Below are 11,963 nucleotides of genomic sequence, written 5' to 3'. Positions count from 1 at the left end.
TTTATTTAGAGAATACTTTATTAGTTTCTGTAATCAAACCCATGTAAATAAGACCTTACATATTTAATACAGTGCGTTACCCCTGTACAAATGGAAAAAATTAAGTTTAACATTTCTAGACCAATATGGCTGTTAATTTCTGTACAATGCCAACTCACACTACAAGTGGGATACTTTTTTCCAAAAGTTGACATCACAGCTAAAGTTTCCAAAAATTCAAATTATATATATATTTATATAAAAAGATAACCAATAGCGATTCACTAGGCATCAATAGCAGCAACAGCCTTTCCAGCTTCTGCAGTCATTTGAACAAAATTATACACATTAGACTTTCAACTCACTCTTCCTTCCAAAAATGTAAAAAAAAAAAAAAAAAAAAAAAGAAAAAAAAAGAAAAAAAAAGAAAAAAAAAAGATATCCCAGAAAAAAACAGCAAATTCTGCTACTGATGTGGTACCTGGTGCTTTTTATTAGCTTTTCAATCATTGTCTGGAAAAAACCTCTAGAATAACATTATTAAAAACAGCTCCAGTATAGCACAGTCACTACTACATATCATAAGCAGGTACAGGATATCTTACATTCACAGAAGTATCATACAGTACTGTCCTACAGCTATAATACTAGAGGATACAATTAAAAAGGCATTATTTGACTTGATTCTACTTTCCAGCACACTGTGGGCCAGGAGGTGGTGCGACGCAGCTCTGATATAAAGAATGCACCTTTTAGATAAAATTCTCTTTAATCTGATAAGGTTTCTTTTATTCTAGTGGCACAGTTCTAAGTGCTCGTTGCTCTATACAGACATAAGCTGGAAACCGTTTAAAGATCACTTGCTTCATAAAAAGATAGCTGGACAGAGGTGAACAGAACAAATTTGACTATTGATGCGTTTAACCTTTCAACTCCAGAGGTGAACAACTGAGGGGGAGTGGATGTAAAAAACACAGGTGGCCAAATAGCATTTTCATATTGTGATCTAAATACAGTATATCATCATCCAAGAAGCAGCAGCCAGCAAGCGCTGCCTTCAGAGGGAAATTCAACAACATCAAGGTTACTCTTTGTGTTATATTAGGTTAGATGTCACGTGGTAGAGGCAATTTTGCCAACTATATGAATTCCCCTGTTTGTTACAAGACAGCAGCTTCTTAAGTCACTAAAAACTTAACGCACTTTACCTGGCCCCGCACTGTCTTCAGATCTGCATATTCTCATACACGTGGGTTTATAAAAAGATAAATAGCAGCTGAAGAACAGAGCCTGAATAAGGAGGATTACTCTTGCCAGCCAGGAAACATGCCTCCCCAACCGCCTTCTTCCCCGCTGTGCTATTTCTGAATTTTCAGTTTGGGTAGCATACAGGTGTGTAAGCCAATACATGCGCACACATGTGCGCACACACTACCAAAAGCAGCTCTCATGCTGTTGGAGAAGATACAAGCTCAAAGAGCCTAGAAGCTCAGCTGGATACGCAACAGTTCACATCCATAACTGCTGATAGCTTCTATGCCCCTTCACGCTGTTTAGAGCCCTGCAGGGAGAGAAGACTACCGTCTTATCCTTTGGGCTACAGGTTCACGCTGCTATCACCTCACCCACTCTCCCCTCTTCCCCCACCTCCAAGGAAACACAGCCTCTAAGATTTTGTCTCTTCTGTTTTGATTGCCTGAGGTTTGATTGGTCCAGTTCTAACAGGTTTTGTTGCTGCAGCAGGTGCAGGGGCAGGTTTTTCCTCTGTTTTGTCCTGGCAGACTCCTGAGGAGTCAGCAATCGCCTCGGAGGGTTTGCTGCCGTTCTCATCCACTTTTTGCGCTTTGCCTCCTATCGGTTTGCTCTGCTGCTGCTGCTGCTCAGAAAAGAATCTCTGGGTGGACTGAAGTACCTCTGCTCTCTGCTTTGCCTTAAGAAAGGGAGAAAATACGTTTACTGAAGAGAGGGTTCAGGAAGAAAATCGACTTCACAAGAGTAACTCCTAGATGAAAGGGAAAGGACTGACCACAGGGACCAGACTTTCCTAGAAAAGCAGCGTGTCTCCAGTCGCTTCCCAGATGCCACCGCATCTGGGCGCTTGGTTCAAAAGTAGTAGTTTAACATCATGCCTAGGCTTCCCTCGCTCTTTATAATCTCTGCTTCAGGGGAGGATCAAGGACAGCTTCAAGCTGTATATTACATCTTTTTATGCCATGTACATCTGCAAACTATTCTTATGGAACTTCACAAAATATGAACACTGCCCACAGTGGGTTCAAACTGAGTCTACAGTAAGGGTGAGACGCGAGCAGGTCACACACCTCTAAGCACTGCCTGATCCCTGACACCACCCCAGCTGCGCTGGCACTGTCAGCGGGAGGGCCGTGCTACAGCACGGCTGTCGCCAGCACTTCTGCTGCCATGCGTCCTGGACTTCTTGAGCGCAGGGGCTGTACGAGAACAGCCAAACCTAGTCTAAGCACTCAAGTTTCTCTCTGTTGCCCTGGACACAGGTCTCAGTCTGCAATGCCAATGCAAGTGAATCTGATTCGAGGTCGTGCTATGTAGCTGAAGCCTTATTATCTGTTCCCCATTCAAAAGAGACACTCATTCCACGAAGCACAAACTACTGCCTGGCCTGCCTCAAAGCTCTCTTCTGCATCCTGCTGGTAACCTTGACTTGTGCCTGTGAAATTCAGCCCTTGCAGTTACATGTTTATATTAGAGGTTTTTTTTTTTTTTTTTTTAAACCTTTCCTTTGTCAGCGAAGCGCTCTGCAGACCAGGCACTTCAGACCAAGCACCTCGCTTTCGTGCCCAGATACAGGCAAAACAGCAAGTGCTGCTTTAAGAGTCTAATCTTCTGCAATTAGCACTATCAGGCCCAGTGCAGGAAAATGCCTTTTTTAAATTAAAAAGGATGTTACGCATACAAACTAACTCTCCATGTACCTCTCTATAAATATTTTATCTATTTTAGAGAAAATGGGAAAAGCAGTAAAAGTCTGGCAAAAAAGCTCTTGGCTTCACTACTGTGTAGTGGCTCCAAGTAATTCCATCAGCAACAGTTAAAAAAAAAATCAAAACCACAAACACCCTGTAAAGTCTGATGCGCAAGACTACAAAACCAGTCTGAGTGTACTGTAGTCACATGGACACCTGAAATCCTTTGTGTGTATTTCAGACAACCCCTGAGGTTAAGGCTTTTAAAAAGCTGGATGATTTGATTACAAGGAACAAGGACGACAGAATAACTCATTCTTCTGAACACCACTTGCAGGGAGATTCAGGAAACCAGGACTCCACGTTTCTGTTTGCTATGACTGGCTAATACAGACTCAAGATGACACTACGCATCACCTGTTAGATGCTACAGCTAGCATAAACTGGTGGTAGGAAACTAAAAGGACCATATATCTAGAATTTAAGGGGGTAAGCCATTCTGCTGTAACCAAGCATGTTTATCACCAGGAAAGACATACTCTTGCTTTTACATCTCAACACATGCTTTATGGCAAAAGACAGTACATGAAGGAGCTCCTTAGTACAATCTTAACCCATACAGAAAACAGGCAGATGAGCTGTACAACGTGTCCCCACACAGACTCCCCATACTGCAGTCCCTGCCTCGGTAAGAAGAGCTTGCTTCATCCTGAAGGGTCCCAAAGTGCTTTAACAAGTTACACGAGTGACATCAGCTACTGAAATGCAGCCATCTCTTCTGCGGAAAATACCATGTTACAGCCATCTAACAGAGAAGTATCACAGGCGTTTCAAACTATCAGGAAGTGAATCGTCAGAATAACAGAGGAGGGAGGCTGGCTGGAAGGTGCGGGTTTGTACTGCTGCTCAGAGTCAGGGGAGGGAGGTGCGCAATGACAGCTAACAGTCAGGTTCATATGCTCTCTCTCTCTCTCTCATCCAAAGACCCAGGCTGTTGAAACCTAGTTGTCAAGACTGCCTTCAACAGCAGTGACTGCTTCACAACTGCTGACCATAAGATCACTTAAAGGAAGCTCCCTACCAATTTTTTAGTCCCAAGTTCTTATTAAGAAATAGGGCTTAGAGGATGTCTGTGTTCAGCTGTTAAAGGCCCAGCTCCAGGTTTTGGGGGCAGAGGCATTTCAAGACATGATTCGCAGACACATTCTTGCCCTACAAGCTGTTGAGACTGAACTGGTGTTAACAGCACAGCTGTTCAAGTACTAACCTTCACGTGTTGTTCAGCCTTCATCGCAGCCTGGGCCTGATTGCCTCTGATTCCAGATACTGATCCACAAGGACCCCTGGCCACATGCAGTAAACGAGGGTGGCTCATAAGGCCTGTGGTCATCTGAGGTGGCATCTGACTATGCAGTACTACTGGCAGCCTCTGAACAGGTGCTGGGAAGGTGTTAGTATATGGGGCTCTTATCAATGAAGGGATCAGGTTAGGCTGAGAGAGGATCTAAGTGGGGGAAAAACAACAAAAAGAGACATTTAGCAATAAGAAAACTGCCAACTAGACTGCATGTTGGCATTATCTTAAAGGGGGAAGAATGGCCTGCTCTGCTATCAAACTGATGTCAAGAAAACAGGCTTTTATGTTTTGAGAGAGGCCATGCTTGAACTCCAGGGAAAAAAAAAGCCCTGTAGTGCTGCTGTGCCTAAAAGTAGTACTGACAACTTAACAACATGTGGAAAGGGAAGAGACCCATGCAATGTAGTGGAGGAGTCACTACTGCTATGTAGTTTAGGTAGCTTCTGCTGGTTGCAATTAAAAAAAAAAAAAAAAAAAAATCAATTCTGGAACACTAGAAGCAAATCAAATCCTTTGCAATCAGCCCTTGAGCAGTAAGGCTGGGCTGTATGACCTTAAGAGATCCCTTCCAACCTAAACTACTTCACTAAGACCTCAGAGCTGCATCTCAAGAAAACGACTACAAATCTGCTTCACGTTGAAACATTTGAAATACGCACTGGGACCCTTCTGAGACACTAAGCTTCTCCTCCCACCCAATCAAATGACTTATTTATGCAGGAATGAGGTGTGTTGCAGCTGTGTGGGGAAACCAACAGAACTGTCTGTTCTGCATTGTTCACAACTAATATTACTCACTTTTTATCTCCCCATAAGAAAAAGAGCAGAACCACGGACAAGTTGCAGAGTCATCAGGTTTATACAGAAATACAGATTGGTAGGAAGCCACCAGTTGCCTACCTGGGGTGCAAACTGTGCAGGAAACGGCTGTGTCATTCTCACTGCGGCAGCTGCTGACTGAAACTGCTTCTGGTAGACAATGCTGTTCATTTTATTAGACTGATTGTTAGGACTTGTAGAACTGGCCCTAAGGAAAAAAAAAAAACCCATCAGTTAGAATCACCACACTGCTCTTATTCAAAGGACGTTTCGTCTTTCGTTACATCTTAGCTAGAAATTCAACACTGAGCTACAAAACCTCTTTAGAGAGGAACGGACATCACATTCTCCTGGATCTATTGTCTGCATCATGGCACTTTTGAGAAGCTTGTAGATTATGCACTGAATATTAGTTCTCCAATAGAGTTGTTGCCACAACTACTGCTCTCTGAAGTGTAAAGCTTGAGTGCTTTTAGTTGGGTGCTGACAGTTAAGATCACCTTCATGGAAAAGGAACATTCTACAGTTTCACCCCCCAAGTACGTATCTCCTGTCACTTTTGTGCTTTCCTAGTACAATCCCAGGTCATTTTTTAGGAGAATTGTTCAATTCCGTTCAATTCAAAGATTACTACCGTTTTATTATTTCAGAGCTATATGCTTCTGGCCAAGTGTAGCAGAACTGATGACCTAACTGCAACACTGCTTTTGAGCTAAGATTAAGCTTAAGGTATTTACACTAGACCCTAACCTCATACCTTTCAGAATTGGCTGCTTGTGCATAACTAGTTACAACATTTTTGAGATCTGATTTCAAGGATTTAAGAGCCTTAAAAGATTTTTACCGGAAGGGACTGGAAGTTGGAGTAGTACTTCTACCAGTAACTGGCGGTGTTCCAGGTTTAACATCAATGCCACTTCCAAAGGCCTTCAGGTCCATTTCCGATATCTGGAAAACACAGCAATTGAAATGGTATTTCTATTAGAGCAAATAAAAGTTACATTTACTAGGTAGCCTGTACTGTTAGCTTGTCTCAGACTTTCCTCAATTAAAAAAGTCACTTTAAGTGGAGGTGAAAAATTTGCAAAACAGCTGCTTATGATTAGGCCAACCCAGCAGCAGGCACTCCTGCGCACAAATTTCCTGCACTGTGGCACTTACTTCCAGTTACGGTACTGGATTTCTAACTTGAATCTCTTTTTATTATTCAGAAAGATCATGACTCATTCCAAGTTTTTGGCCTTAAAAAAAAAAAAAAGTACTTTAGGGTAACATTTCCACATCTATCTCAGATACCATACTGGCCAGCAACAGCACTTGGCACACCAAAATTCAGGTACACTCCTGAAACACACAGACGTGAAGAGTGCCATAAAAATAAGCCAATTCTAATTAAACAAAAGTGCACAGCAGAAATGGAGCTGTCACTCATACAAAAAGTCTCCCTTGCTCTAAATGGAGCAATGAATCTCTCACGTTCTCTTGCAAGTACAGTCAAGAGTTCAATCTAGAGTTGACAAAAACACATGGAATAGAGTAAATTAGGTCACTGGAACAATATCTTCCCATATGCAGTCATAAAAGTGAGTTGCTGTTCTAAGTTGACTATCCTTAGCAGGAACATGATAGAGTCCTTAAACGTAGGGAGGCAAAACCACCCCAAAGGAAAAACGCACCGTTAGGATGCCCATCTTCCTCATTTCTTTTTGAGATGACTGACTAAAAAGGCCATTTTCCAATGACAACGGTAGCAAGAAACACACTGCTGATTGGCAGATGGGCTCGTAAAAGTTACGAGGGTGAAAATCCCTTGGTCAAATCTTTCTAAGCTATCAGACTGCATGGGGCAAAAACCACTGCACACTTTGTTTGGTAGGTGACAGGATGAAATTGTTGCTAAGTCTGCCTCAACTATGCTTAGAGATAAGCTTCAGTCTAGAATTCTGGCTGCCATTACTGCCCAAGACATCAAATTCACTCTCTAGAGATTTTTATCACACCTATAAACCACTGGGAGAGTAGGGTCATTTTATGCTCAAGAGGCCCCTAAAATCCAGGTCACAAGCTGCAAGGACCTCAGGTGCAGCTCCAGAGCTAGATTATTCCCTATTCCAGGGAAAGGCCTTGCCATGCTTGATAAAAAGCTTAAATGTTCGTGACCTGTATTAGTGGCATTGCTTTTCTGAAGGTATGCTGCAAGTAAGCTGTGCAGAACACACTATCTTAAAACCTCAAGTTCCTGTAACTCTCTGATTCCATCTAAGACAAGAGACCTTGCGACTGGAAGCCAGCTTCACACATCCCCTCAATAGCAATCGCCACAGCAGCTCCAGATAGCAAAGGAGAAGGTTCCTTCATCGTTACTCTGACATCAGACCAGAAACAGACAGTGACAAACGTGTACAATCAGAATCAGAAACACGTGCCGTTTGTCTGCTGCTCTTTCAATGGCTCCTGCACTATTTTCTGCACAGCTTCCTATGAGAAATACTCTAATTCTGGTCTACCAAGTCATTAGCAAACTAAATATGCCTACAGCGCAAAAGGACTAGTAGCAAGTCACCCATAAACTAAACTCTGCTAAACTTTCACAAAGCGTACAAACCCAGTCACTCAGGGACTACTCTTCACTGGCTCTTCTACCTTCTTGTCCCTACCTTTTAAGGTCAAAGCAGGTTTTTGCATGCAGGAGTCAGCAGCAGCATGGCAAGCCATTCTATAAAACAAGGAAGAGCCAACGCTTCATACGAATTTTCGTACTATAGATTCATGCATATCGTTACCTTCCCAGTTGCAGCAATCATGCTGTGTTGTGTTCCTGCTGGGATTAATCCTCTGAAGGGCTGGGTTACTTGTGCAGGTCTACTTAGATTTTGAGCCTGCGCTTGTGGTGGTGTGTGCTGTAGCGGTGGCTGTAAAGACTGGGGTAGGGCAATAAGCGGCTGGGGCGTAGATCCAAAGTTGGGCAAAGACAGTTGCGATCCTGGTAAAGGTACGGTCACCTAGAAAAAAAAAAAGTACAGAATCACCAGCAACATATACACAAAGGCCACTATTTAACTTTACTAGCTCTACGGTAACAGCTATACTCAGGGTAAATGGCTTAATGAGTTCATACATTTGCCCATTGAGATTAAAGCAAATGATAACTGAATTCACTGCTCAGTAAGTCTTTATAATCAGTTCTAATAGCATTTGGTCCTTACTTTTCAGAAACAAAGTTACATACTAGTGAAATGCAACATCATCCAGCATGATTTCAAGTTGAAAGCAGTAAATTTAATTCAATTTAGGAAATAAAAGCAGAGTAAGATGGCCATTTTTAAAAAATCTCAAATAATCGCAGTCATCACAATGGCACTGCTTGGGACTAAAATTAGATTTTACTTTCCAGGAGTGCCAGTAGCCATCATTTCTGGACTTAAAACAGAACTGGCTGTCTCATTTGCATTAACGGGGAACGCTGTGGGCTGAAAACACTGCAGAATGGTAGTGATAAAGATGTGAAAATACCACCGCAGTGACCTGATCTGCAAGAGTTCGTGCATTTCCTAGTCTGACCATCAATTCAAAATCTTCAAAATTATACTCTGAGGGTGATCAGATGATGTGCTATTCTCGAGATATGAAAGGCTAACCAAGGCTCTGCTCTTAAGCATAAGATAGATTAGAAGTATAGAGACAGTCAAGCTTGAACACATTAAACTAATCCTTCTAGAGGGGCCTTAAACGAAACTCAGTTTTTAGACTCTTTTCTAGATTCCTGTCTTGGCCACTTTTCACGTCTAAGAAGCAGTCTAGTACAATAAAACAGCCCATTTTGAACATTTAACAAGCTGCTTAAACAAAAGAACAAAAAACACAAACACCAAACAAAAAGAAAACCCATGAAATTTGAACTAGAAGATGGAAGCTGTTACAAAGCATGCTGCAAATATGCCAGAACGCTTGCACATAGCCAACTGGGTTCTTTTCGATCTCACCGACACACATGGCAGATGAGGTTTCGCCTCAACACAACTTAGTGTTTACAATTAGGCTGCATTAAGCATCTGGAGTTTGCCTGGCTACCTCCCCACTGTCACTAACTGAGACCTGCTCCCATAAAGGCAGCGTATGTCCGATCCAATTAGCAACATTACTGTGCTGACTAAATCTTTACCTGTCACTAGAAAGTGAATCATTTAAGAAAAGTTTGCCAGAGAGCAATCAACATGAACTTGTAGACCATTCAGTTTTTCAGTGACTCGGTTTTTCAGCGCTGCTCCCATAGCTCTTTTTGCAATCAGTTTGCAATTCTTGCACTTTAGAAGAATTAAAGATTGTCTCAACTCCCTACACCAAACTATAAAAATCATCATCATCATCAACAACAACGTGATTTTAAGAAGAATACAATTTAGGAAATTTACCATGCCATAGTTTACCTGCTGGAGAGCACTGGGAGACTGTGCAGTGTTGTAGAAATTGCTCTGGCCAGGCTGCTGAACTTGCCCAGAATACAAATTTGAAGCCTGGGTGAGCGTAGCTCTGGCCTAGGAAGTGAGAAAGATACCATTACATTAAGAAGAATAAGAATAGTTCTGAGATGGCATGGCACATTGCTCTGTACTCCAATCAGTACAGCAGAAAATGTAGCACAGAAAGATAAAAACCTGAAGATTTTAGCTTTCCTTTGCAAGTAGTAGAATGTCCCTTTATTACCTACAGTAACAGAAATCAAACTAGTGATAAATGCACAAGGATTCCTGTAAAGTAGTTGGGGGAACAATCCTCAATCCAGAGATTACTCAAATGCACCTGTATGAAATTAAAAGAACCATCTGTCTCAAGTACCTTAAGTTCCCTGCCACCTTGACTATCACGTAATATTGCAGAGGCAGACTCATCTTAAGCTAAGCGATACCTAATTTTTTATTGCATTATCTGTATCAAGCCATTGTAGAAGTCTTGCATTTCAGAATATTTCCTACCTGGAGAATGTGTGTATCAATAAGCTGAGAGCCTCCCAGTCCTGAAGCTTGACTAAGTTGATGTTCATATAAGATAGGAATAGGTTGCGTATTAGAAGTCTGTTGAAATGCCAGGCTTGACTGTGCCTTAGCAAGCTCCTGGTGTTGCACAGCTGGGAAGTTGTGTAAGGCTGTACCAGACAGAACTACTGGTGATGGCTGAGACAAACCACTTTGCATAAAAGCTTGCTGGGATCTGCAAGAGATGGATGCATGTTTATAAGAATGGACACAGAGTTCAACAACGAGCCACCAGAAGTTATGAACGTAGGTTATACTCTTTAAACAGAACTAGAACTCTTGCCTCTGTCGGCCACATTTTCATCTGAAAAGGCTAGATTTTTCCACTTGCTCTGCGTGCAGCAAAATAACAGGCGCTACTAAACCCTGTGAGAATAATGACTAAGCTTTTCATTTCAATCATAAAAGTACACAAACCTACTTAGAAGTGCATGTTAAATAATTTTTGCACAATTCCAACTGAATTATAACATATGGAGGCTTCCAGTTAGTTTCTATGCTACAAGGTCAGGTAGCGTGGAAGAACCAGGTCTGTAGTCCCACTTAACCAGGGAATAAACTGTTTTGTTCTCTTAACTTCAAAGATTTCTGCATTCTGACCCATAATACTTGCAGATTAAATCACCGGATGCTAAAATTTGTACTTTTAAAATTAATGTTCTGGCTTCAAAATCAGACCATTGAGAGACACCAAACCCTCCAGTTTTAACTAGACATCCGCCTGCCTTATCAGCAGCACGAGGAAGTCGCAGTTTGTTAAAAAAAAAAAAAAAAAAAAAAAAAAGACCAAAATCAGTACAGCAAAGTACTACAAAAGAAGTTGTTTTAGTCCACCAGGAAATATTTAACCAAACATGTGCATTAAGAGTCAACTGAATGGCCACCTTCTGATCAGAGTTTCTAAATATCTGCCCTCTCTAAGCTCTTCAGCTCAGAGAAGAGCATTTTTGATGTAAACACATTTTTCACTGAGTACTTGGTTGACCACGTACAAGCATAGCTCTGGCTCGGATAATCTGTTATGCAGAGGGGCCATGTGCTTGTCTGACCAAACACCTGGTTTAACTCCATTCTGTACCTTCTTAAAATTACCTTTCTAGAAGGTACAAGGTACTTCCTTAAATTAAATACTTAAATTTAAAAGTTAAATTGTAATTTAACTTTTCCAGAATGTATACAGAAGACTGTCTTTAACGCAGACAATGAAATCCTAAGTAATATTTTCACTTTTTTTTTTTTTTTAAATTTACTGAAACCAGTAGCCTCTACATCTGAAAGCTTATCTTCCTCTGCATCTTTTATGATGTGGGAAAGGTATTCATACTCTTAAATAGCACAACCCAAATAATACTGGATTTGCTCATTATCAGATCAGCCAGAAGCATTTATTTAATCTGGACCACATGCCAGAGTGATTGTGTGCATCTGTAACGAGCCAACTGTTTATTACAGAATTTGTCAGCTACGGAACAAGGGGCAGTATATGCTGCAATATAAAGTTAGCCAAGCACAAAGTTAACCCGTTCCAACATTTCTAAACAGACAACCAGCCAAATGACTGTACCACCAGGCCGAAAACATCATAGCTACGTAACGCGCATCGATCTGACGAACTGTAAAGCCGGATATGCAGAACACTCCGCTGCACCTGGAGAAACCTATTCACTCAGTACAAGAGGCATTTAGAGTGCTCAGGACAGACAGGAAAACTGACTTCTGGGTTGAGAGATTCAGGCAACTCCCATAGGCAACTGAACCTTCTCTGCTAAGTCCACCTTATGTGGCTTCAGCCTTCTACACTGCAGCAGCAAGTTTTTCTACAGCACACGCAAG

At 41.6% G+C, this 11,963-nt stretch overlaps 1 protein-coding gene across 23 annotated transcripts in view; it reads right to left on the bottom strand.

Annotated features, from left to right (window-relative positions):
• Window positions 1-11,963, bottom strand: part of PRRC2C (proline rich coiled-coil 2C) — a 75,314-nt gene continuing 63,351 nt past the window's right edge. For 10 of the 23 annotated variants that reach the window (XM_068951910.1, XM_068951907.1, XM_068951909.1 and 7 more), the window contains 7 exons: window positions 10,071-10,305; window positions 9,510-9,632; window positions 7,881-8,099; window positions 5,942-6,045; window positions 5,179-5,305; window positions 4,189-4,425; window positions 1-1,909 (listed from right to left, as the gene is read on the bottom strand). In XM_068951910.1, coding sequence (XP_068808011.1) covers window positions 1,646-1,909; window positions 4,189-4,425; window positions 5,179-5,305; window positions 5,942-6,045; window positions 7,881-8,099; window positions 9,510-9,632; window positions 10,071-10,305 — 1,309 coding nt within the window. In that variant the 3' untranslated portion in view covers window positions 1-1,645. The remainder of the gene's footprint in view (window positions 1,910-4,188; window positions 4,426-5,178; window positions 5,306-5,941; window positions 6,046-7,880; window positions 8,100-9,509; window positions 9,633-10,070; window positions 10,306-11,963) is intronic. The other 13 variants (XM_068951918.1, XM_068951920.1, XM_068951923.1 and 10 more) reach the window with 5 other exon arrangements.

Source organism: Struthio camelus, chromosome 8 (genome assembly GCF_040807025.1).
Source record: "Struthio camelus isolate bStrCam1 chromosome 8, bStrCam1.hap1, whole genome shotgun sequence".
NCBI lineage: Eukaryota > Metazoa > Chordata > Aves > Struthioniformes > Struthionidae > Struthio > Struthio camelus.
This window is presented reverse-complemented; position numbering and strand designations above follow the sequence as displayed.